Source organism: Vulpes vulpes, chromosome 2 (assembly GCF_048418805.1).
Source record: "Vulpes vulpes isolate BD-2025 chromosome 2, VulVul3, whole genome shotgun sequence".
Taxonomy (NCBI): domain Eukaryota; kingdom Metazoa; phylum Chordata; class Mammalia; order Carnivora; family Canidae; genus Vulpes; species Vulpes vulpes.
In genome coordinates this window covers 135,121,610-135,147,963 of record NC_132781.1, presented here as the reverse complement: position 1 = coordinate 135,147,963, position 26,354 = coordinate 135,121,610, and the positions used below count along the sequence as shown (strand labels likewise).

The following is a 26,354-nucleotide window of genomic DNA, read 5'->3' as shown; positions in this document are numbered from 1 at the left end:
AAAGGAAGTAATTACTGAAGAAGTGACCTCAGAAATTCCCTCCAGACCTGGTGATTTTTTTATTTAAAGACATTTGGAAGCATTCATACACATGATGATTATTTTCTGGACAGCAGGCTCACTTGAGACAATAAAAATGTAACTGAAAGTAGTTAAAACAGTATTTGGACAGACTGAAACCTAATTGGAAAAGATTATCTATTTAAAAATTAGTAGCTTGAGGATGCCCAGGTGGCTCAGTGGTTGAGTGTCTGCCTTTGGCTCAGGGCGTGATTCCTGGGTCTTGGGATCAAGTCCCACATTGGGTTCCCACAGGGATCCTGTTTCTCCCTCTCCCTGTGTCCCTGCCTCTGTGTCCCTCATGAATGGATGAATGAATGAATGAATGAATGAATAAATAATTTTTTAAAAAATTAGTAGTTTGCTCTTTAGCAACCTCAGCTCACTCAGGCTATGAAGAATCTCTCCAAATTGCATGTACATGTATTATTGAGCCCTTACCAAATCAAGCACCACAAGACAAATGTGTGTCTTCGTTCCAGAAAGACTACAGTCTTACTTTTTTTTTTCTCCCAGGGAGTTGGTTTGACCTTGTAATGAGAATAACTCCATATGAGCTCTGTAAGAACAAAGTCCATGTTTCTCTCCTTCCATACTACATTCTAACATCTATCTCATGGTAGGTATTTAAATTTGCTAAATAGGGGGTCCCTGGGTGGCGCAGCGGTTTGGCGCCTGCCTTTGGCCCAGGGTGCGATCCTGGAAACCCGGGATCGAATCCCACGTTGGGCTCCCGGTGCATGGAGCCTGCTTCTCCCTCTGCCTGTGTCTCTGCCTCTCTCTCTCTCTCTCTCACTCTCTGTGTGACTATTATAAATAATAAATAAAAATTAAAATAAAAGTTTAAATTTGCTAAATAAATACATTTTTACATATAACTTTTATTGTATGATCACTTTGGGTACTTTTATGACGTGAAGTGTAAACCCAATTTATAACATTTTGCTTACGGGAAACTCACAGGAACCAGTCAACTAGTAATCAGCATTAACCATCAGTAAGGCTGAAATACTTGTACTAGATTAAAGAATAAGAATCTCTGATCTACATTTGATATTTCCCTTCAAAATAAGTTATATCCTTAAAGATACATTACGGTCTATGGCAAATTATACATTTTGTACTTTTGTTTCAAAATTCCACATCAAATAATTGTCAGTTACAGATTTTTGGAAGCATCAGTGGAGTCTGGTCTAGTTTCCCAATTTGAACTATGTTCATGCTACTTGAATAACATTTGCAATAGAACTGGTTTTATTTTTGGAAAAAAAATTATTATGCTTTAAAGGAAAAAAGAAAAAACACTACAATGTTACATTTTGAGGCTTTACCAAAATCCAAACTATCTGCTATCATTCACGGCAATATCTAATTCAACCACTGGAAAAGTAACAGGACAAAAGGAATAGAACATTTTCCCTGTAAACTAGGTACAAGTAATTTATCACGATTCATTTAGAAGACTACTAAAAGTATAACCCAGAAAGCTCTTGAGTTAATAGATAAGTCTAAGAACTCATCTGATAAACATTTATTTCTAGAAAACAACGGTATACAAATTACCACACAACTTTTTACAATATTAAGAATGAATAGGATGTATTAGTGAAGGGTCAAATGAAAAATTTAAAAACCCATAAAAATTTATTGATCTCACTATTTCAGATCATATTCAGTTTATTCAGAATATTCTTCTCTTTGACAGTGAAATTCATTACATACTAAAAATAACACCATATTTATGCATGAATAAATTCATTTTCCCAGTAAGAGCTAACCTTCCTTTAAGAAGATTTCCCACATATTCACAGTACATAATATCACAGAACACCCATATTTGGTCTAAGTGTCTCTGAAAGGTTGCATTACAAGATGGAAGTTCATTGTGCCTGATAATTTGATTGAGTTTTGCCCAAATGTCTTCCAGAGTTTGGTTGTTACAAATAGCGTGCTCTATAGTCCATCTTGCTCTGTAAAGTGAATGCAAATTCAGTGCCTTTAAACTATCTTGCAATTTCTTAGACAAAGGAAAAATATTTTCAGTACAATTACTGCTGGGAAGTGAAACACTCCAAAACCTCTTCTTGTGCTGTCTTCCCTTCTCTGATTGTTTATCTAGATTTCCACAATTAGTCTGTTCATTCAGTGAGTGTGACCGGATTAAGTGCTTCCTTTTTTTTAAATTAGGTTGAAATTCCAAAAGATCTACTGTGCAATCATAACTCTGTGATTTAGCATCGTGTTCTGAAATGGTTAAGTACTGTTTCACATCTTCAGCTGCCTCTTCAGAAATCACAGGTGGTGATCTTTTAGGTTTGAGTAGAAGTTTGGACCCATCATGCAGAAACCAAGGAATAAATCTCGCTAGTGGACGTGTAGGAAAGTCTTGAATTGCTTTCTCTGCAATTTTTAGCAGTTGTGTGGGATCATTCTCATATGGTCGATAATGTAATATTACTTCTGTAGTCATCCTGCAGTAATCCAGTTACTCTTAATGAAGAGAACATTTCTTAGATGTGCTCCTCAGCGCTAGAATGTAATTTATAATTACAAGACTCTCTTTCCAAATCAGAGGGAAACAGGACCTAAAGTGGAAGTATTGCAAAGAGTAAGATATGGTAGGGATAGCCTACACACAAATAGGGAAAAAGAAAAGACAAAACCAATCCCAATATGACATTTTACCAAGTACTGTTGGTAAATGCAAATTTAATCCACAAAACTGGAAATGCTTTATCTTACCAAAATAAAGGAATTTGGATTAGATGCCCTATAAGATCACTGCCAGCCCTATAAGATCACTGCCAGTAGTCAATGTGTCTAACTTAACAGATATAAAGGACTTGGAACTACCATCTTTATCATAGTAGGTAATAATAATCTTAAGACTATAGCAAAAAACAGAGTAAATTAGTGATTCTTAGAATACTAGATTCATCTGAAGATAACAAAAATGTTATGGTACTTAGAAATTTGAGACAGCTGAATTGAGGACAATGAAAATCATTGTAATTTTTAATGCCTTAAGAAAAATGATCATTTAATACTTTGAAATTATATGAATTCTACCAAATACAGAGATAGAATACTTAATGACTTTATTTCATTTGCAGTTGTAAACACTAATAACATAAAAATAGTTTAACTCTGAATTTTAACCAGGCTAGGAACTGGGTCTATGACAGTCTCTTTTGTATAAATGGAGCACTTTCAGAATATCAAGACCTTGGTACCATGGCTCCTGAATTCCACTTTGGAGGAGGAGGAAGAGGAGGAGGAGGAAGGCTAGACCTCACTTTTTTTCCCTCTCCTAACAACAAAGTCTTCAAGTTGCCCCAAATGAAGTCATTGATAATAAATTTCAGCATATAGGTAGGTTTCCTAACCAAGTCCAAAGTTGCAGGAGCCATAATTCAGGCTCTTTCAAATCCTAATTACTGTTGGAAAAAAAAAAATGAGAGGTTGTATTTCTTCTCCCCCAAATCATTAGAGAACCTTTCAAAGGGATTCGCCTATTGCTAGAATGATGATGGGTGGGAACTCCTGTCATGATGTCACAGTATTCATTGACCACTGATTCTGAAAAGTCAGAAGTAATTAATCGCATAATGATTCTTTTTACCTATTGTCAGTGTCCACTAACAGATGTGACAACTTAAATTCATAAATGACTGTGATCCTTACCATCCATAATTTTAATATGAACATAAACACAGAGAGCATATTCTTAAAAGCATTAATAATAGTTTTATTTTTTCCTTTCCTTACATTGTAAAATATGGCACTGAGAATTCTTCCTTTTTTTTTTTTTTTAAAGAACTTATTCAACATTGTATTCCAAGGATGATAAGGTTCGGAGAGCTTCTTAGTATTTTACATATATAAGAAACTTAAATGACTATATAAATTGGTACACTTGGCATCCAATAATTAGTAAAATTAAAATCTGTGACAATTAATTTTTTCAGTAAATTTTTTTATTTTTTAAAGTAACCTCTACATCCAATGTGAGGCTTGGACTCACTACCCCAAGATGGAGAGTCACATGCTCCACCAACTGAGCAAGGCAGGTGCCCCACAACTTGTGAAAATTCTTGAGTAGCAAGGGGGAACAATGATACAGAGGAGCTTTAATAAAACTGAAACTATCAGTGAACTTCACAGCACTTGTCCTCTTAGGCTGCTAAAATACTCTTTCCCAGGTGATCTTCTGTTTCAGGAAATAAAGAATAATAGAAAACTAAAATACCCAATGGCACTTAGCTTCCACATCACTGCAATGTAACTTGGCGTTTAATAGCTTTCAGTTTGCGTAAATTGATACCCAGCAGCTAAGAGAACTGTTTCAGATTCCCCGTCAAAGTAGTTAATGGGAAAATGTTCTCTGAAAATGCGGCCTCCTCCATCAGGAGGCAACATGGAGTCTTGGAAAGATAAAGGCCTTGGGCTAAAATATTGCCTCCAATCGCTTGCTAGCTCTGTGATCCTGAAAAAGTCTCTTAAATTTCTGATAGATATTAAGTAAAATCTATTCCACATACTTCACATGAGATTAAGAAGAAGAAGAAAAGACAGTTTCTTTCCCTTTTTCTATAGAAGAACCCATTTCAGTCTAGCTCATTTGCTCAGGCTGAGCTTCCAGATCCTATTGCCGTATTATTTAATACAGTTGTTTTCTGGGATCCCTGGGTGGCTCAGTGGTTGAGCATCTGCCTTTGGCTCAGGGCGCGATCCTAGAGACCCTGGATCGAGTCCCGCATCAGGCTCCCTGCATGGAGCCTGCTTCTCCCTCTGCCTGTGTCTCTGCCTCTCTCTCTATCTCTCTGTGACTATCGTAAATAAATAAAAATTAAAAAAAAATAAATAAATACTTAAAAGCAACTTTAATATCGTTTGTTAATCCTACAGCCAGAGATATACGTATTATCCTCAGCTAGGAGTATCTGATTTTGTTAGGGATGGCACTGGTGAGCTTCTGGAACGTCTGATGCTCACATCACAACTGGGAACCAGGAAGGTCAGTGCAACTTAACTGAATTCAAGTAATCTATTGAGCCTTTTCCCAGCTCAGTCCAAGAATTTATTGGTGACCACACAGTAGAGGGAGGGAGGGAGGGAGGGAGAGAGAGGGAAGGAGGGAGGAAGGAAGGGAGGGAAGAAGGAAAGAAAGGAAAAGAAAGAGAAAGAAACAAGAAAAAACACGTTTGTGGAAGCAGAAGAGAAAATAAAGCTGAAGCTATCTTAAACAAAAGGTTTTCAGAAAACAGTAAGAATTCTAGCCCTGTGGGTTTTCCCCTAAATCACCAAATTCACTACAAGTTTTCTTGCCATGCACAGAAAACGGAGGTTGACATGAACTGTCCCATCCCCACGACACCCCCTGCAGCCTGGCAGGTGCAGCAGTACCACCTCCGGTGATTTACCAGGTTATCCGTTCCTCTCTAGGGAGAGGCCGTCAGACCTGAGAGCCCCAAGGAGAAGAACCCCCTCCTTCCGCTCGTCGCCCCAGGGCAGGGCAGGAAGGCGGCCACTAACAGCGTCGAAGGAAAAGACGAGGCCTGAGTCCCCGGGACCGGGTCTTTGTGGCAACCACTTCGAGAACCAGCGAGAGAAGAGGACAAAACAGACTCCAGGGAGTCGGCTGCGTAAAAGTCTACCTTTCAGGGCCAGCAGGTGCTCCTGTTTGGGGGGATTCACTTCCATCCTGACCGGCGCTACCGACCCCCGGCCTACGGCAGCCGCACAGGTTCAGCGCAGCCCGGAAGCGAACGGAAGAGCCGACGTTCGCGAAGCTCCACCTCGCTCCCCACGGGGTTCTCCGCGCTGCTGCCGCCTTCAAGTCTCTTCTTTATCACGTCCTTCACGGACGGACTCAGCGGCTTCCTTTCACCGAAGCCATCCCTCGCTCCTTAGACACCTGTCCATTACCTCCCTATTTCCCAGCCGCAGTCACGCATCACGATTTCAAGAAACCACTCCTTGGTGACAGCGCGCAGCGCCCCAAAGACGCGCATCGCACAGAAGGGGGGGCGCGGGCGGACAAGGATTTTGCAAGCTGGGATTTGTAGTTTATAAGCAGAGCCGCATTGCATGCAGGGAGATGTAGTCCACTCCCCATCCCGCGTCTCGCCTGCCATTAGGCGAAGATGGTGATCGAAGCGGGGGCTTCCCCTCGAAACTTTGCTTCTTGCTTTATCCCTTCTTTTTTTTTTAAATTTCCTTTATTTGTATCCCTTCTGCCAGTTGCAGATGCAGACCGCATTTTGAATAAGAATACAAACAGCAAAGCGTTCAAATACACGAGGCGGCGCCGCCGAAGAGGTAGGGACTGGCGGAAGGAGAGGGGCAAAGGTCAGCCCCGCGGCGCTCCGCGCGTCCTACTGCGCCTGTGCGCCGGCGGCGAGCGCGGAGGCCTCTGGGTAGGCGGCTGGGCCCCGCCCCTCCGTTGGAGGCCGTGACGGCTGCTCCTGCGGCGCCGCTCCGCGTAGGATGGCTACCCTGATTGTAAACAAGCCTGGAGCGGGACTGGACGCTGGCCGGCAGGGCGGCCGCGGGACGGCCGTGGTGAAGGTGAGGGGCCTTGCGTGCTGTGTTCCCCACCTGCGGCCTCCCCTGGGTTCGTCCCTGAGGTCTGGCGGCCGCGCTCCGCCGTCTTCGCTGGGCCTCTGCGCCCCTCCTGGCGTCACTAGCCCTCCCCTCCCCTCCCCCCTCCGTTCTCCTCCCCTCAGACAGATCCAGGGGTGACTGCCTTTTTAGCTCTGGTTTTCATTATTGCCCTCCTCCTATCACCAGACGTGTGGTGTTGGTTAGTCGGGCCCCTCCTCGCTCGTGAGTACGGACTGTCCACACGTTTGGGACGCGTCCCAGCAGCAGCGTGGCTGGGCATTGGGATATGGGGATTGCCCTGTGCTTCAGGTTCCAAATTCTAGTGTGCTTACATGCTTCAAGATTCATTGATTAAGAAATCAGGTGGGGGCATCCCAGGGGGCTCAGCGGTTTAGCGCCGCTTTCGGCCCAGGGCGTGATCCTGGAGACCCGGGGTTGGGGTCGAGTCCCATGCCGGGCTCCCTGCACGGAGCCTGCTTCTCCCTCTGCCTGTGTCTCTTTCTCTCGGTGTCTCTCATGAATAAGTAAATAATAAAATCTAAAAAAAAAAAAAAAAAGAAAGAAAGAAAGAAAGAAAAATCAATTGAAATACGTGGGATTCATCCTTGCCCTCCACTCTCGACCTATGGGAAGATGTGCAAGGGAGAACTGATCTCAGTGTCTTGTGATAACTTTCAGGATTGTTGTAATCTGAGTTATTGGTAATTGTCATTACTGGCTACATAGTAGAATAACTGAGGACTTTTTTTTCTTTTTTTTTTTTTAAGATTTTATTTATTTATTCATGAGAAACAGAGGCAGAGACACAAGCAGAGGGAGAAGCAGGCTCCATGCAGGAGCCAAATGTGGGACTCTATCCCAGGTCTCCAGGATCGTGACAGGTGCTAAGCCGCTGAGCCCCCAATAACTGAGGACTTAAACAAACAAACAAACAAACAAACAAACAAACCCTGCTGATACACACCTCCTCCCCCAGTTCTGATTAACTCGACATCAGCATATTTTTTTTAAACATCCCTAGAAGCGATTTTAATGTGATTTTAATGGTTGAGAATCAATATTCCAGATAATATCTGAAGTTATTTTAAGATCTTGGTAAGACCCATCTGTGATTCTTCACCTATTGTTAGTCTCCTATAACAACAAATGCTACAACATTTCTGCTCACAGGTATGCTATCACTTGTTGATGGCTTTGAATTCGCCTGGCCTTTGTGTATTAATAAAGGTACCCTGAAGGTACACAGCTTTATCTGAGATACAGAGGGTCACTGTTGTTAGACACGTTGTATGATCGGAGTCTTATTTATTAAATTGTGCTTTACCTAAATAGAGGATCCCTGGAGATTATTTTGTGAATTATACTGAATCAAGTTGTAATTACAATGGATATTATTGGTGTATCTATTATTGTTACTCTAGTTGCCTTAAAATCTCTTTCTCTCTCTCTCTCTCTCTCTCTCTCTATATATATATATATATATATATGAAAGCCTCATATGACTCAAATTTGTTACAGCACAGAGTTTGATATGTTAGAGGTTCACTTTGTGTGTTTTTTGTCTTCACACATAGAATGTGCCTGAGCTGTGCAGGAGGGTAGTCCTTTTCGTCAAGATCCTTATGCCGTAATTTGTAAGGGGTATGATGGCATAAATTTTTAAAAATCCAACTAATTGTCATTTTTGTAGATGAAAGCAGAAATTATTCATTGGAAGGTAAAAGTTGAAGTCTATAATGTGAAAGTGTGAAATAATGTGTTTAGTGAATGAGTTGATAATGACAGGGTTTTTTCAAATTAGAGAAGTTAAAGGCAAAATTTGACGTTATGAAATTACTTACATTCCAAAAGAAAAAAAAATCAGGAAAGTTTTTTTGTTTTCGAATTTTTTCTTAATTTATTTCAGAGAAAGAGCGAGCATGAGTGTGGGGAAGGGGTAAATGGAGAGGGAGAAGCAGGCTCCCTGCTGAACAGGGGCCTGGATTTGGGGCTCCATCCCAGGACTCCGAGATCAGGACCTGAGCTGAAAGCAGGCGCCCAACCTGCTCAGCCACCCAGGTGCCCCAGGAAAGTTTCATTTGCAGAGTGAGTCTTCTTAGTCTGGTTAGGGTACTGGGCTGGCTCAGCTGCAGGAGTGTGCTACTCTTGATTTTTGAGTCATGAGTTCGAGCCCCATGTTGGGGTAGAGATTATTAAAAAAATAAGAACTTAAAAAAAATATGGTCTGGCTTATTAAAATTTAATTTACATGTGATATTAGTTTGAAGCTCCATTTGACATATTTGTGAAGTTGATAAAATTAAGAGCTTTTTTCTTATTTAGGATTTAATTCCTTGTGCTGTTAACCACAGTTCCTATTCATAAACACTGAAGGAAGAATATCTCACTCTTGTTTATTGAGTTGATGTGAAATAGTCTAGTAAGTTTATTTTTGGACTCGTGTTTGGTTTGTAAATCTGTGGTATATTACCAGTGCTTTTTGAAAAAACCTGTGGTAGCAACTCAAGTTCTTTCATCTTGTGCAATTATGGGGTCAGAGATAAAAGATATCAATGCACTAAAATTTATTTTGATTCTTTGGAGGTTATGGTCATAAATTTATTGTATTACAAAAATAAGAACATATATAAAAATGTTGCATTTATTTTATATCTAATTCTATTGTATCTTTTCTGTATCTGAATGAATTTGATATTTAAGCGAGGATATTATTTATTTATTTTTATTGGAGTTCAATTTGCCAACATATAGCATATCATCCAGTGCTCATCCTGCCCAGTGCCCCCCTCAGTGCCCATCACCCAGTCACCCCCACCCCCCGCCTGCCTCCCCTTCCACTACCCCTTGTTCGCTTCCCAGAGTTAGGATTCTCTCATGTTCTATCTCCCTCTCTGATATTTCCCACTCATTTCTCTGTTTTCCCCTTTAATCTCTTTCACTGTTTTTTATATTCCCCAAATGAATGAGACCATATAATGTTTGTCCTCCAATTGACTTATTTCACTCAGCATAATACCCTCCAGTTCCATCCACGTTGAAGCGAATGGTGGGTATTTGTCGTTTCTAATGGCTGAGTAATATCCCATTTTATATACAGACCACATCTTTATCCATTCATTCATCTTTCGATGGACACCGAGGCTCCTTCCACAGTTTGGCTATTGTGGACATTGCTGCTAGAAACATCGGGGTGCAGGTGTCCCGGTGTTTCATTGCATCTGAATCTTTGGGGTAAATCCCCAGCAGTGCAATTGCTGGGTCGTAGGGCAGATCTATTTTTAACTCTTTGAGGAACCTCCACACAGTTTTCCAGAGTGGCTGCACCAGTTCACATTCCCACCAACAGGGCAGAGGGTTCCCTTTTTTCCACATCCTCTCCAACACCTGTTGTTCCCTGTCATGTTAATTTTGACCATTCTCACTGGTGTGAGGTGGTATCTCATTGTGGTTTTGATTTGTATTTCCCTGATGGCAAGTGATGCAGAGCATTTTCTTATGTTAAGCGAGGATATTTAAATGAAACTTCTGTCCTGCCTTTTTAAAAAATGTAAGATACATTTAAGTGTCTGTGTATAATACAATTTATGTGTAACTCTTCCCATCTGTTTTCCTTCCTCATAGGAAGCCATTTACTATTCCAGTGTAATCCGTTTCCTGTGTATACTGCTAGAAAGATAGTGTGCCTGTATAAAAATACATATATAAATATATGCTCTTTCTTCCCCAGCTTTATGCAAAAGCTAAATATTCTATGTATTTTTCACTTTTCTTTATTCATATGAAACAATTCTGTGTGTATACATAAGAAACTACCTCTTTCTCAACAGACTGCGTGGTTTTGCAGTATATGAATATACTATAATTTATTTTCCAGTCTATACTGATACCTATTTATTTTGTTTCCCATCATTTGCAAATGCAAATGGCGCTGTAAGGAATGATCTAGAGATCTTGTCACACCCTTGTGATATATTTGTCAGATATATTTCTGTAAATACAACTATTAAGCTAAGTAAACTTTTGATAGGTATTGTCAAATTGCCTTTCTTAAAGCCTGTTTTAGTAAACATTTCACAGCAGTCAGTAAGTTTAAGAATATCTGTTTTCCCACACACTTGCTGACACAAAGGATTACACAAAGGGTTTTCCACCTGTTTGATCTAATCTGAAAAAATATATTGGTTTAGATTTAAGTGCGTTTCAAAGTGCTTTGAGTGAGATTGAACATCTTTTCATATGTTTAAAGAGCTGTTTTTATGTCTTTTCTCTTGATATGTATGTTACATTTAAGCCTCTTTTGAACCATACTGGGGTGTAAGCCAATTATGAATGTTCAGTTTACAGTGAGGGTTTGTATTTTATGCACGAAGTCCAAATTAATTAGAGTTGATTTTAAATTTTTAATGGATTAAGTCTTATTTCCATGTGGATTTTCTTTTTTTTTCTTTTCTTTTTTACCTTGCATTGTGTATTTGTTGGGGGATGGTGGTTGAGCTGAACTGTTTTTAATTTTTTATTTTGTCAGATTTATTTATATAAGCACACCAGTACTGGATTGTTTGGGATGCCCAGTTTCTGAGGGCTTTTTGGTCTAAGAGGGAAAGACAGGCTGGAAGCCAATAATGGAATTAAAGTGTTTCAATGTTAAGATAAACACTTATCTGTGGTGCATGATGGCCCAAGAGATAGTGTGGTTATTTCACTTGGACAGAGCTGTGGGTAGACTGACAAATACAGTTGTTTAGAAATTTGTTTATTAATTAAAAAAAAAAAAGATCCACTCGAAGAATGTTTATTTCCTTGGCATTAGCATAAAAAAAGAGGCAAAAACAGTGTGTCATGTTTTGGAAACTACACATTTTTTTATATAGTTTGGGAATTGAGTCTTAAGTGGGTGTCAGTGAAGCAGTAGGACAGAGACCAGATTGTCACAGGTCATGGATAGCTGACTTAGGAGTTTGTGGTACAATTGAACATTTCAGTGTGGGTATTTTTAAAAATAAATTAAAATTGTATAACACTTCAGATATATTGGGAAATAAAGGTACCAAGAGTGCTTCATTGATAAAAAAAAAAAATAGTTGATTAATTATAAAACATAACCTCATGGACTTGGGAAACAGAATATGCTCGATTCTTGTTGCCATTCTTTTGACTACGTGGTCTCAGGCAAGTCATGTGCCTGTAATTGGAACTATATAGACAAAATATTTCCTAACCCAGGGGCATATTTATTAATTGAGAACAACGAATTGAAATTCAAGTCTTAGCTGACTGCTTTCTTTACTTTACATGATGTAATATAAGTGGATACTAGAAAATATTTGAAAATTACACTCTGTAATGAACAAGTTCATTATCATTTATAAATGATAATTGTTACCCTAGTACATAATTCAAATGATTTCTGTTCAAATTAATGATGGTCTTTTGGGGGTAGGTAATTGCAGAAAAATTGTTTAAGCACCCAACTTTGATAGAATAATATGTTACACAGATTCAGATACAATGAATCAAGTCATAATTTTCAAAAGAGAAAGATGATGTTAATTTACAACATTATCTTGGTCCCTAACCTTTGATATTTCAAGGTGATTTTACTATGATGTAATTTTTGTAGGGTCTGTCAGATAAAATGATACAAGGTGATTTAACATTTTATGACCGAGACTTTTTTTCATGGAGGAATAATGTAACAAGATCGATTTAGTGTATTAGATTGAGTTTTTGGCCTGAAGAATGTGTGCTTTTAAAATCATTCAAAGAGGGGCAGCCCTGGTGGTTTAACGCTGCCTTCAGCACAGGGCCTGATCCTGGAGACCCAGGATCGAGTCCCACGTCGGGCTCCTTGCACGGAGCCTACTTCTCCCTCTTCCTGTGTCTCTGCCTCTCTCTCTCTCTCTCTCTCTCCTTCTCGCATGAATAAATAAATAAAATATTTAAAAAAATCATTCAAAGAGCACGTTTCCTTTCCAAACACCAGGTGCTGGAGTGTGGAGTTTGTGAAGATGTCTTTTCTTTGCAAGGAGATAAAGTTCCTCGCCTTCTGCTTTGTGGCCACACAGTCTGTCATGACTGTCTTACCCGCCTGCCTCTTCATGGAAGAGCAATCCGTTGCCCTTTTGATCGACAAGTAACAGATCTAGGTAGGAAAATACATTGTATGTATTTAAGATTTAAAATTGCTTGTTTTATTTGTGTGAAAAAGAGTTTTTATAATCATTGAGTGCTGCAGATTCTAGTTTAAATGAGAGGTGGGGAAAAAAGATTATGTTTACCTGTTTGAGTTCCATTTTACTAAGGAGTTATTTTAGGTTAAGTGTATGTTTCTTACAGTGGTTTTCAGACATGAATCATAGCTTATTTGTAGTTATAAAATCAGTTTAATTGGCTGTGAGCATGATTTTTAAAAGAAGAAATAGAACAAAAATGTGGGTGTGTTGCACACTGTAAGGGTGAATATTGGTGTGTGAAACTCTTGTTTCAGATGTATATATACACATATTTAAAAAAATTATTGATATATATATAAATAAACGTATGCTATTCTGTGTTGTAATTGAAAATATGTTTCTTACTGAAAGTTGATATAAAAAATATTTTAAAGCCTTTGGTTTAATATATGTAGTAAAAATCAATGATAGGATTTATAGAGTTAAATGATAGAAAAATAGTAGAACTTTAAATATGTTTCTACTTGCAATGCTAAGGAATTGTTTTTTAAAGAGAATTTTAGCAAGACAATAGTTCTAACATAAAAAGATAATGAGGAAATTTGAATTTTGAAAATTTAGATATTAATGATTAAAATATATGACAAATTACTATTGAGGTATAGTAAAGGTAAAATTATTAACAGTCCATTTTGTTAGATTTAGTTGTTATTTTTATATTCTAGGAGATTCAGGTGTTTGGGGATTGAAAAAAAATTTTGCTTTATTGGAGCTTTTGGAACGACTGCAGAATGGACATATTGGTCAATATGGAGCTGCAGAAGAAGCCATTGGAATATCTGGAGAGGTACTGATAGAACATGTGAAATATTTATTATGAGTATGAATTTTTTCTTTTAATTTAAAATCTTTGCATTAAAAGCACAATCTTACCTCACTTGCTCCAGCAGATAGGATTCTAGAAACACAACTTTTCATTATATTTCAGGTTTATAGGCAGCAATATTTCCAGCTAAATAGCAATTCTCTGAAAATACTATACCCAAAGTATGTTTTATATATAAACTTATCTCCTTATTATAATTCAGTTCTACCCAAGGATAAAGTCAAAGAGTAAGAAGGTGGGATCCCTGGGTGGCGCAGCGGTTTGGCGCCTGCCTTTGGCCCAGGGCGCGATCCTGGAGACCCGGGATCGAATGCCACGTCAGGCTCCCGGTGCATGGAGCCTGCTTCTCCCTCTGCCTGTATCTCTGCCTCTCTCTCTCTCTGTGTGACTATCCTAAATAAATAAAAATTAAAAAAAAAAAAAAAAGAGTAAGAAGGTTATGGAATGGTAAGAAGAAGGTGTAAGCTACATTAAACCAAGGATGCAAAAGTGAATCAACAGTAAATAGTACAGCACAAAGAAAGAGGAACTCCTTGAAAAAGGCCATTTAATGTAGAGGCCAAATGCCTTAAAAATAGCAGTAGCTCCTGAGGGAATTATTACTATTAAATATCTTCATGAAAAGTTTAGGGATCCCTGGGTGGCGCAGCGGTTTGGCGCTTGCCTTTGGCCCAGGGCGTGATCCTGGAGACCCGGGATCGAGTCCCACGTCGGGCTCCCGGTGCATGAAGCCTGCTTCTCCCTCTGCCTGTGTCTCTGCCTCTCTATCTCTCTGTGACTATCATAAATAAATAAAAATTAAAAAAAAAAAAATAAATAAATATCTTCATGAAAAGTTTAAATTGTGTGTAAGTATACTCTCTTTATCCAACAGGCTGATCGTCCAGTAAATATTAGAATGAAGCTCATTAACACAGGTTAAAATACATTTTTATTTTTATTTATTTTTATTTTTTAAATTTAGTATGCTCCATGCCCAATGTGGGGCTTGAACTCATGACCCTGAGATCAAGAGTTGCGTGCTCTAGAGTGAGCCAGCCAGGCGCCCCTTAAAATACATTTTTAATGCTTGAAGGATTGTCGCCATAGCTCATATATTGTACTAGATATAATAGTTGTAGTAAATAACAGTTAGTGATTTTGGTGATCAACTTTAAAACCATAGGTTCAGTATCAAGGAAAAAGAGTCATTGATTTCTACCTCTTTTTTATTAGGTCATGATTTCTTTATGTAAAGTGATTCACTGAAGTGAATTTCAGACTGGAACACTTTTTTTTTTTCTTTAAAGAGTTTATTTAAATTCAAGTTAGTTAACATGTAGTATAGTATTAGTTTCAGGGTTAAATTTAGTGATTCATCAGTTGCCTGTAACACCCAGTGCTCGTATATAATTGCCCTCCTTAATGTTTATCACCCACTTACCCCATTCCCTAATCCACCTTCCCTCCAGCAACCCTCAGGTTGTTCCTGTAGTTAAGCATCTCTTATGGTTCGCCTTCGTCTCTGTTTTTATTTTAATGTCTTTTTCCTTCCCTTCCCCTATGTTCATCTTTTTCTGTTTGTTAGATTCCACACATGAGTGAAATCATTTGTCTTTGTGTGACTGATTTATTTTGCTTAGCATAATACCCTCTGGTTCCATCCACAATTTTGCAGATTTCATTCTTTTTATGGCTAATATTCCATTGTATCTATATATACATATTTGTTCATCTGTTAATGGACTTTTGGACTCTTTGTATATTTTGGCTATTGTGGATAGTGCTGCTACAAACATTGGGGTGCATGTGCCCCTTTGAATCACTATTTTTGTATCCTTTGGATAAATACCTAGTAGTGTAATTGCTGAGTTGTAGAGTAGTTCTGTTTTTTTTTTTAACTTTTCGAGGAAGCTTCATACTGTTTTCCAGAGTGGCTGCTTTGGTTTGCATTCCTACCCTCAAAGCAAAGGGTTTTCCTTTCCCTGCATCCTCCCCAACATCTGTTATTTTCTGAGTTGTTACTTTTAGCCATTCTAACTGATGTGAGGTGGCATTTCATTATGGCTTTGATCTGTATTTCTCTGATGCTGAGTGATGTTGAACAGTTTTTCATGTGACTGTTTACTCTTTATATATATATCTTCTTTTGAGAAATGTCTGTTCCTGTCTTCCACCACTTCTTAACTGGATTTTTTTATTTTGGGGGTATTGATTTTGGTAAGTTCTTTATAGATTTTGGATACTAGCCCTTTATCTATGTGTCATTTGCAAATACCTTCTCCTATTCTGTAGGTTGCCTTTTAGTTTTGTTGACTGGTTCCTTTGCTTTGTAGAAGCTCTTTTTATCTTGATGAAGTCCCAAAGGTTCATTTTTGCTTTTGTTTCCCTTGCCCCTGGAGATGTGTCTAGTAAGAATTTGCTGTGGTTGAGATCCCAGAGGTTGCTTCCGTTCTCTTCTAGGATTTTGATAGATTCCTGTCTCACATTTAGGTATTTAATCCATTTTGAATTTAATTTTGTGGATGGTGTAAGAAAACGGTCCAGTTTCATTCTTCTGTATGTGGCTGTCCAGTTTTCCCAACACCATTCGTTGAAGGGACTGTGTTTTTTCCATTGGCTATTCTCTCCTGCTTTGTTGAAGATTAGTTGACCACAGAGTTGTGGGGAGCACTGTTTTCTAAAATTTTTGTAGTTCTTTCATGTGCTATATCTTTATCTTTCAAAAGACATTAGAATATTGTCTAATATTGACCTTGTAAATTATTTTTCATGTCTGGAAAACAGAAGACATGAATTTTTAGTTTTATGTGTATGTGTTTCTCAAAATTGCAAGTAAAAAATGTTTACTTTTGAGTTCATTTCTTAATTTACTTTTTAAAATTTATTTATTTTTAAAATTATTTTATTTTTTTTTCATTTCTTAATTTAATGTGATATTAAATGACACCATTGATATATTTTCTAATTTTTATTTCTGGAACAATTTATTCCAAGTTTCTCCCTTTCCAGTTATGGTCCTTTATTAAGCATAAGTTTCAAAACATTCTTGATTATCTAACATGTAAAGTTTTTCAATTTGAATGCTTTTTAGTAATTCATGAAAATTAGAAATAATATTTAAAAGCTTATATACAACATAGATTTTATTTATTTTTTATTTGGTTAACTCAGTGCTTTTTCAGCCAGGATTGTGCAGTGAACTCACCTGTGGAGTTAAAAAAAAACAAAAAACAAAAAACAAAAAAACAGCTCAGGCTTCTAAGCCTATTGGAATAGGTATTTCCTAGGTTAGAGTCTGGGCATCTATATTTTTAAAAACTTTGTAGCTGATTCTTGTCTACACATCTTCTCAAAATAACATTTGGATTTCTCTTTTTTTCTATATATCTCTATGTTAAGTAGTATTTAAAGCAGTGTCAGGAGTACCTGGCTATCTCAGTAGAGCATGGAACTCTTGACCTCAGGGTTTTAAGTTTGAGCCCCACTTTGGGTGTAGACATTACTTAAAAATAAAATCTTAAAAAAAAAAATAAAGCAGTGGGGATATATTTGTTATCAGTTTTTTTTAGTCCTAAAAAGATTTCCAGCCTTTATTGTTCAATATCTTTTATGTAAAATTAAAGGACTCCATGGAAGATATCTTTACACTGTGTATCTCTGAGAACAGTTTTATTTTGGCCTCAAATTCATAGCATATATTGATAATCAATTTTGGAAATAGCTTATCACTTTCCTATAGAAATGAATACTTTCTTAGATGAATTGTAAATGACCTTTTTACTTAATTACCAATATTTCATATATAAAGCTTGGTCAGTCAAAAAAGATTATGGGCTTTTATATTTTAAAATTTGTCATGTTCCAGTGATTGAGGTTCAGTTTGAAGACATTAATTTTTTGTTTATTAGAGCATCATTCGTTGCGATGAAGATGAAGCTCACGTTGCGTCTGTATATTGCACTGTATGTGCAACTCATTTGTGCTCAGAGTGTTCTCAAGTTACTCATTCTACAAAGACATTAGCAAAACACAGACGAGTACCTCTAGCTGATAAACCTCATGAGAAAACCATGTGCTCTCAGCATCAGGTACATGCCATTGAGTTTGTTTGCTTGGAAGAAGGCTGTCAAACTAGCCCACTTATGTGCTGTGTCTGCAAAGAATATGGAAAACACCAAGGTCACAAGGTATGAATATAATTAGACTGGATGACTCTATCTAGTTTACCAGCCTGCCATTTGTTTCCATTGATCTGGTTCTTTATGCCAAGTAGGGATTGAAGAAGAGTTCAGTGATGAATGAATTGAGTTTGGTAGCATGAAAAGAAATGAAAGATTTAATTTCTGAATGTCATAACAAAAATTTCAGAGAGGCTTTATGATTTTTTGTTCACTAAAAAATAGCTTTCCAGAAGGAAACAAAATTTCTATGTGTGCATGTTTTTATAATGTACTGGATTGTGTTGATAATATTTATGTCTGTTGATGAACTGATGTTTATGGTAAAATTATAAAGTGAGTCTCTTGGATTCTTTTTTTTTTAAGGGAGGGAGGGAAGGAGAGGGAGAGGGTGGATGGGTAGGGAGAGAGAATATCTTTTTTAAGATTTATTTATTTTAGAGAAAGAAAGGGAACATGGTGGGGGGAGGGACTGAGGAAGAGGGGGAGAGAAACTTTAGCAGACTGTGCTGAGCACAGAGCCAGATGTGGCGCTCCATCCATGACCCTGAGATCACAACCTGCGATGCAACCAAGAGTCAGAGGCTTAACCCACTCGGCTACCCGCAATCTTAAGTGGGTTTCATGCCCAGTATGGAGCCTGATGGGGGCAAGGATATGGGGCTGGAACTCACAAACCTGAGATCTCACAAACCTGAGCTGAAATCTAGAGTTGGATGCTTAACCAACTGAGCCATGCAGGTGCCCCATCTTGGACTATTATTTAACAATAAATGGATTCCCAAATTCTAAATTATTTCTTTGAAGGATAAATAGTTTTGGGGTGAAGGTAAATTAGTATTTGTTATCTTGTGCTTTTTATATATGTGTTATAAAAGCCACTTGTGGTTGATGCTTCTCTCTCTATCTCTCTTTTTTTTTTTTATCATTGGAGTGATTTAAATAGCATTTTATGTCATTAGTCATTACTGTGAGTTCTTTTCTATAATTTTGTTGCACTTTAGCATTCAGTATTGGAACCAGAAGCTAACCAGATCCGAGCATCAATTTTAGATATGGCTCATTGCATACGGACCTTCACTGAGGAAATTTCAGATTATTCCAGAAAATTAGTTGGAATCGTTCAGCACATTGAAGGAGGAGAACAAATAGTAGAAGATGGAATTGGAATGGCTCACACAGAACATGTAAGGACTTTTTTTCTTCTTTCTTTATATTTTTACCCTTTTTACCTCTAACCTTTTATTTTCTTATTGAGCAATTACATTGTGCTAGTACTGCACTAGTCACTGAAAATAAGTTTTTTAAAAAGTCTAAGTCTTCATGGAATTTATAGTCTGTTGTAGAAAAAAGTTTCAGGTGTGGCAACTTTTTTTTGTGGCTGAAGTATAGGATGCCTTGGCAATGCATAAGAAGAACATTAATTTGCTGAGTCAGGGAAGGCTTCCTAGAATACAGGGTACCAAACTGAGACTTGAAGAATATGTAGTCAGTGAGAAAAGTAGGGTGGGAGTGAGTTGTCCCACTGAGGAAAGAGTATGTTAAATGCCTGGAAGTGAGAATTGGACGTAGTATTGAACTCCGTTCAGTCCACTTGGAACTTTGAGTATTGGATGGGGCCTGGCGAGAAAAAATGTTGAGAGTGAAGGGCCAAATCATGCAGGATCTTGTTAGCCACGTTAAAGAGTTTAGACTTTATAACAAGGGTAGTGATGAGTAGTTGAAAAATTAGCATAGGAATAAAATAATCAGATTTGTATTAAGAAAGGTAGCTCTTCAGTGTAGAAAATGAATTGGAAGCAGGGAGACCTATTAACAGGAGGCTGCTGAAATTATCTGATTGAGAAATGTTTATGGCCTTTAATGCTACAGTAGTGAGAATGGAGAGAAGTAGATGGGCATGAGATTTTAAAGTAGTGGAATGGGTAGGTCTTAGTGATTGATAATATTGATTGTATAAGTAACTTGAAGGGTCTGGCATGTTGCCTAGATTTTTATCTTGCCCAAGTGAGTGGATGGTGATTTCATGCACTAGTGGGGGAGGAGGAAGAATTTGGAGAGGGGTAATAGGGCCAAGGTAATAATTTAATTAAGGTATTGAATTTCTTAGATCTGTGAAATAATGGGGATGATACCCTCCAGTGAATTGAAGAGTAAGTGGGTGTTGGGAAGTGAGTGTGTTTAACTTTTAAGAAATTTAGCTGTAAAGAGAAGGAAGGAACTAAAGGGATAGTTACAGACTGGCTTTTTAAAATTGAGTTGTGCAGGAGAAAGGAATATTTTCAGATGGGAATATTCAGGGACATACAAAATGCAATGTTTTTCTTTGGTAATCAAACAAATTTAAAGCTAAATCATTGGGGGATAATTCTAGTACTGCTTTGTCAAATATAGTAGTCATTACCCACATATGGCTATTTAAGTTTAAATTAAAGATCAGATAAAATACAAAGTTTGGTTTTTAGTTTCACAGGTTGCATTTCAAGTATATTCAAGTAAGTATAGCTAGTGGCTACCATATTAGACCATGCAGACACAGAATGTATCCATCCTCACAGAAGGCTCTATTGAACACTTTGTGCTAGAATGGAAATATTTTATTCATTCATTCAATCAACATTTCCTGAACACAAAAGTTTTAAACACTCTTTTAGCACTGTTCTAGCTAAGGAGACACTGCTATGTAAGTCAGAAAGCTCTGCCTTTTCAGTTTACATTCTAATACGGGAAAGGGGTCAAAATAGGTTAGATGCTTTGGAGAAAAACAAGAAAAAGGGAGAGTGTGCTTTTATATGGGGTGTTCGTGGATAGACTTCCTGAAAAAGGGACATTGAGCAAAGAGGTAAAGCAGAAGAGAAAGGGAACCATGCTAATATTTGGGGGAAAAGCATTCCAGGCAGAGGGAAGAGCAAGTGCAAAGGCTCTGAAGTACCTGCTGCACTTAAGAAACTGTGTGGAGTGCTCACTTCAGCAGCACATATACTGAAATTGGAATGATACAGCAAAGGTCATTAACATGGTGCCAGTGTGAGGATCATTAAGAAATTTACGAAGTGTTCCATATTTTTAAGGATTAAGAGGTACAGACTTCCAGTTATAAAATAAATAAATCACAAATAAAAGCATAGCATAGGGAAGAATATAGTCAGTCAAATTGTAATAATTTTGTATGATGACAGGTGGTGACTATACTTAATTGTGGTGAGCACTGAGTAATGTGTAGAATTGTCGGATCAATAGGTTGTACATCTGGAACTAATATAACATTGTATGTCAGCTATAGTTTGATAAAAACAAAACAACTGTGGGGAGGCTAAATGCAACTAGAGTAGAGTGACAGAGGAGAGCGCAACAGGAGTTGAGATCAGAAAGGGTCTTCTTGGGTACTTGCTCTTCTTTCTGTCAGGAATGCTCTTCAAGATACTAATGTGGGGGCAGCCCTGGTGGCTCAGCGGTTCAGCGCCGCCTACAGCCTAGGGCGTGATCCTGGAGACCTCCCTCTGCCTGTGTCTCTGCCTGTCTCTCTGTGTGTGTCTCTCATGAATAAATAAATAAAATCTTTAAAAAAAAAAGAAACTAATGTGGTTTTCTTTCTTACCGTCCTCAGGTCTTTGCTCAGACGTTGCTTTCTCAGGGTGTCTGTCCTTGAACACCCCACATAAAGAATTTTGGCATTTACTCTGAGTGGAATAGGAAACCATTCAAGAATTATAGGCAAAGGAATAATTATGTTTCTGACTTAACATTTTAGAAGGATCGAATCTGGCTGCTGGGTGGAGAATAAATACACTGTAGAGAGCAGGAGTAGATCTAGTGAGACCAATTGGAAGACTATTGTAATAAGTGAAAGATGATACTGTCATAGATCAGGTTGGAGAGGTGGAGGTGGTGAGGCTTGGTCAGATCTTGGTTATATTTTGAAGTCAGCAGAATTTTCTGGGGGGCTAGGCATGGAATATGAAAGAAGTATTAAGGGTGACTCCAGTGTTTTTATTTTGAACAATTTGGAGGGCATTGCCAGTTACTGAGATGGAGGAAACTAGGTTTAGCTGTGGGAGACTGGAGATTAGGTATTCCATTTTGCTTGAGATGTTGCTTAAACAGTTGGATACCCAAAGGCTGTGGTTAAGGAGAAAGATCAAGTGTGCCGATGGCAATTTTGGAATTTTTTAAGGATATACAGAGTAAATTTTCATTAGTTCACATAAAAAAAAAATCTTTGTTACAGTTAAAGATGCTTTAAATTAATTTTAATTTCCTTAGGTACCAGGTACTGCAGAGAATGCCCGGTCATGTGTCCGAGCTTATTTTTCTGATCTACATGAAACTTTGTGTCGTCAAGAAGAAATGGCTTTAAGTGTTGTTGATGCTCATGTTCGAGAAAAACTGATTTGGCTCAGGCAGCAACAAGAAGATATGACTATTTTATTGTCGCAGGTTTCAACAGCCTGTCTCCATTGTGAAAAGACTTTGCAACAGGTAGGTAGATTAAACATAGTTAGAACATACTTTAAGAAGGAGGATTTAAAAGGTTAAGCATATAATTACCACTAGTTCATTTTGTTAATAGCTATTTCCATATTATTATTATATGTTACTGCATGCATTAACGTGGGGCAGAGGGAGAGAGAAACAGACTCCTCACTGAGCAGCGAGCCCAAAGTGTGGGGTTCAATCCCAGGCCCCAAGATCGTGACCTAAGCTGAAGGCAGACGTTTTAACAGACTGAGCCACCCAGGCATCCTATTCTATGCTTTTTGATGGTTGAGGTAGCATAAGAAGGTTGTTTTTCCCAATTTTCAAATGATATACTTTTAAAATAAATTAGGTTTAAATTAGGTTTAAGATTATCTTAGTAAAAATGTCAGTCTTACTCATTTCTGTTTGGATCTGCTCTTATGAGTGGGTAATGTAAGGGTATTTATTACCTAGGAATTCCCAATAAGCTGTAGTGTATCTCATCTTTATTGACATATTACTAGTAATTGTGTTGATTGCAAATCACTGTAGAGCTAAACTTATTACAGAGCCTTTTCTCTTAAATACCTAATTAGACTTATGTGAATGTGGCCAGCCTGTAATCACAACAGTCTTGATCTATTGTTTAGCTCTTATCACACTGAATTGTAATAATTGATGTATATGCCATTTATTAAGTTGTCTTTGAGCTTCAGTCCTATTCTTCTTTGCTCCGTGGTTTTGGGACTGGAGTTCTACAAACCACATATCTGCTTTGCCAGCTGGCTTCTTGTTGGTTTAGGTTCCACTAACAGGAAATTGGAGAGGAAGGCTGGAGGGTAGAGGTGGTTTCCTTGGGGTTCCCATTTGCTTTGGGTTCCTGTGAATTTCACTGCTCACATGAGGAGACCACTTTCCTTAGAGACCTGAGTTTAGATTTCATAGGGGCTTTCCTGTAAGTTTCTAAGTTTTAATAATCTATCCTACAGTTGCTTCCTCCATGATACCTCAGAGTTCTTTTTACCCTTTCAGTTACCTAGTTAATAACTACACCTAGTTAATGGTTCTTCATATTAAATTCTTTGAGTTCACATAACTGGTATAGTTTTTTTTTCCTGATTTGGACTTGAATGATATAATATGCATTGTTTATCCTTCTAGATGTTGACTAGATGCATCTTATTTATCTTTATATCTGGATAGAAAAAGCTTAATAAACAGTTGTTCAGTTCATAATGAGTAATCAGCTACACAGCAAAATCAGAAATGGATTATCTTGATCTCATTTACTCGAATACTTCAAAGTATTTTTATATTTATTATGTTGCAAAGTATGCTCGTAGTTACTGATATATTTAGAAGTTTTTTAGAGTTTCTGAAGCATTTCATCAGAGTGACTGGTAATTGTTAATGATACGATATTATCTCACTGTGTTAATGCAAATGAAATTAGGGTCTTACAGTCATTCTTCATATTGACTTAAAATTTTTTTTAAGTTTTATTTATTTAAGTAATCTCTACACCCATTGTGACCCATCATGGGGCTCTAACTCACAACCCTGAGATCATGAGTCATATGTTCTTCCAGCTGAGCCAGGCAGGTGCCCCAACTTTTGTTTTGATTAATGGTCATAGAACTCTAACTCTAACCAGTATTCTTCAAAGTTCCTGCTACAGAGATAATTGAACAGACACCTGGCTAGACCATGTACATGTTTATTACCAGTTTTGAGAACAAAGCTTAATTATCCTTCCCCTCCAAAAAAATGATGCATCATCTAAGTCCAAGGTATGATGCTAAGTGGTGACGATTTGTCTGTTCATTTAGCAAATATGTTTTGAGTGCCTGCCATGTGCCAGGTACATTCTAAATATATGTGCTGTATTGGTAAAGAAAACAACAAAAAAAGCTATAATCTTGTGGAATTAGCATTCTAGCATGACAAAGATAAATTGTAAACTGTAATCATATCTAAATAAGTAGATTATATAACATGTTAAAAGTGGTAGGAACTAGGTACAAAAAAAATGAGGGTCCAGCAGACTGCGTTCTTAGATAGTGTAAGCATCATTCAGAGAAGGTGAGATTTAGGGACGCCTGGGAGGCTCAGTGGTTGAGCATCTGCCTTTGGCTCAGGGCATGATCCCGGGGTCCTGGGATCGAGTCATGCATCAGGCACCCTACATGGAGCCTGCTTCTCCCTCTGCTTATGTCTCTGCCTCTCTCTGTGTCTCTAATAAATAAATAAATAATCTTAAAAAAAAAAGAGAGAAGATGAAATTTGAGCAAAGCTTCGAAAAGGAAGAAGGTGAAGGAATTTGTTCAAGCCCTAAAGTGGGGAAGAATAGTCTAGCTGAGGAAAGGATTAGAATAGAAACCCTAGGACACCATGCCTGGTGTATTTGAGGAACAGCAAAAAGAGACCACTGTGGCTGGAATAGAGTAAGTGAAGAAAAGGGTAATGGAAGCTGAAATTGGAAGTAATAGGGAATTATCTGTAAGGAAGGCTTTCTGAGTCACTGGAAGGACGGACTTCAGCTTTTATTGATTGAAATGGAGAAGTCATTGTGAAATTTTGACAAGAATGACTTTGATGTATAAAAAAAGATTGAAGGAGGGTCAGGATGGAAGGAAGGAGTTAAAAGAAAGGAGAAGTTTGGAGACTTCTGTAGAATTCCACATGAGAAAGAATAGTGGCTTAGCTTGTGGGAGTGAAAAGTGTCCAGATTCTGGACATTCAGTGGGATTCATTTGTTTGTAGGGCATGAGAGAGTAGAAGGCAAGAATTGCAGGGTTTTTGTTCTGAGCAACTGGGGCAACATGCAATTAATAAGCAAAGTTTATTAATTCATAATCAGCTAATGTAAGTATGCAACAGTGAGCAAAAACTGTAAACACCATTGCTCTCGTGGCACTTACATATTATTGGGAGATCTCTGTCTTACGAAGAATATATTGGTACGTGTGTAGAATTATCTCCGGAATATTTGAGAAACTAGAAAGTGCTTGACTTTGAAGAGAGCCTGGGGATCTAGAGGGGAAGGGACACTTTTCAATTTCACCTTTAGTCCGTTTTTTTTTTAAAGCCAAGTGATATGTGAGATCACTTTAAAAAGTAGAACATACATACAGAAGTGTGTGCATACGTGTTCAGCTTGCTGAATTTTCAGACTGGACATTACCATGTAACCAGCACCCAGATTAAGTAACAGAACACTAGCAGCACCCCTAGAAACCCCTCAGACTCCCTTCTAGTAACTACCTGAGGATAAACTATACCTTGATTTCTAATGCATACCTTATTTTTGTCTCTTTTGGTAATTAATAAAAAAGGAATCTTCATGTATGAAGTCTTCATGTCATTTCTTCTTTTACTTGACATTATGTTTGTGAAATTCATATCAGGTATAACTGTGGCTCATTCTCATTGTGGTATAGTGTTGCCTTTCTGAATACACCACAATTTATCCATTCTTCTCTTGAAAGAATTCTCTTAAATTATCTGTTAATGCCCAATTATTATCCTAGTCAAATTTACATTTTAGCTAACTTTGAATACTGTTAAATGAATTATTCTTGATTTTTGGTGGTCTCTCTTTTTTCCTTATCTGTGTAAAAGTTTACAAGAAAACTATTCTCTTTTCTAGGATGATTGTAGAGTTGTTTTGGCAAAACAAGAAATTACAAGGTTACTGGAAACATTGCAAAAACAGCAGCAGCAGTTTACAGAGGTTGCAGATCACATTCAGTTGGATGCTAGTATCCCTGTCACTTTTACAAAGGTAATCACTTTACTTCATTTTTAGGTATCATTTCTAATAAGTCATAATTGTTTTATGTTCCATGATAATCAGCTTGAAGAGACAACTAAGAAATTCATAGTTTAAAAAAAAAAAAAAACTTTCATCAGTGCATAATAGAAAGTGGTATAATGAATCTCCATGTACCCATCACCCACTTTAACAATTAAAAACTTTTTATTTCATCTGTCATTTTCCCCATTCCCCTT

At 37.6% G+C, this 26,354-nt stretch overlaps 3 protein-coding genes and 1 non-coding gene across 13 annotated transcripts in view; 2 read left to right on the top strand and 2 right to left on the bottom strand.

Annotated features, from left to right (window-relative positions):
* The window catches only part of TRAPPC13 (trafficking protein particle complex subunit 13), a 39,725-nt gene extending 33,866 nt beyond the window's left edge, over positions 1–5,859 (bottom strand). For 8 of the 9 annotated variants that reach the window (XM_072750054.1, XM_026019395.2, XM_026019403.2 and 5 more), the window contains exon 1: positions 5,718–5,859. In XM_072750054.1, coding sequence (XP_072606155.1) covers positions 5,718–5,763 — 46 coding nt within the window. In that variant the 5' untranslated portion in view covers positions 5,764–5,859. Of the gene's footprint in view, positions 1–5,483 lie in introns of all 9 variants that reach the window. The other variant, XM_072750059.1, reaches the window with a different exon arrangement.
* Positions 1,292–5,852, bottom strand: SHLD3 (shieldin complex subunit 3). Its single transcript, XM_072750066.1, has 2 exons — positions 5,718–5,852; positions 1,292–2,645 (listed from the first exon to the last, which is right to left on the bottom strand). The coding sequence occupies exon 2, from the start codon at positions 2,528–2,530 to the stop codon at positions 1,775–1,777; it is 756 nt and encodes a 251-aa protein (XP_072606167.1). The 5' UTR covers positions 2,531–2,645; positions 5,718–5,852; the 3' UTR covers positions 1,292–1,774.
* A 228-nt stretch (positions 5,860–6,087) lies between the features above and the next one.
* The window catches only part of TRIM23 (tripartite motif containing 23), a 31,770-nt gene continuing 11,503 nt past the window's right edge, over positions 6,088–26,354 (top strand). The window contains exons 1-7 of one of the 2 annotated variants that reach the window (XM_026019385.2): positions 6,088–6,630; positions 12,650–12,812; positions 13,565–13,686; positions 17,616–17,894; positions 18,890–19,072; positions 22,149–22,364; positions 25,993–26,127. In XM_026019385.2, the coding sequence (XP_025875170.1) occupies positions 6,550–6,630; positions 12,650–12,812; positions 13,565–13,686; positions 17,616–17,894; positions 18,890–19,072; positions 22,149–22,364; positions 25,993–26,127 (1,179 nt within the window). In that variant the 5' untranslated portion in view covers positions 6,088–6,549. The remainder of the gene's footprint in view (positions 6,631–12,649; positions 12,813–13,564; positions 13,687–17,615; positions 17,895–18,889; positions 19,073–22,148; positions 22,365–25,992; positions 26,128–26,354) is intronic. The other variant, XM_072750053.1, reaches the window with a different exon arrangement.
* LOC112908463 (U6 spliceosomal RNA) lies at positions 20,844–20,953 on the top strand. Its single transcript, XR_003232935.1, has one exon. It is a non-coding gene; the product is annotated as a U6 spliceosomal RNA (small nuclear RNA).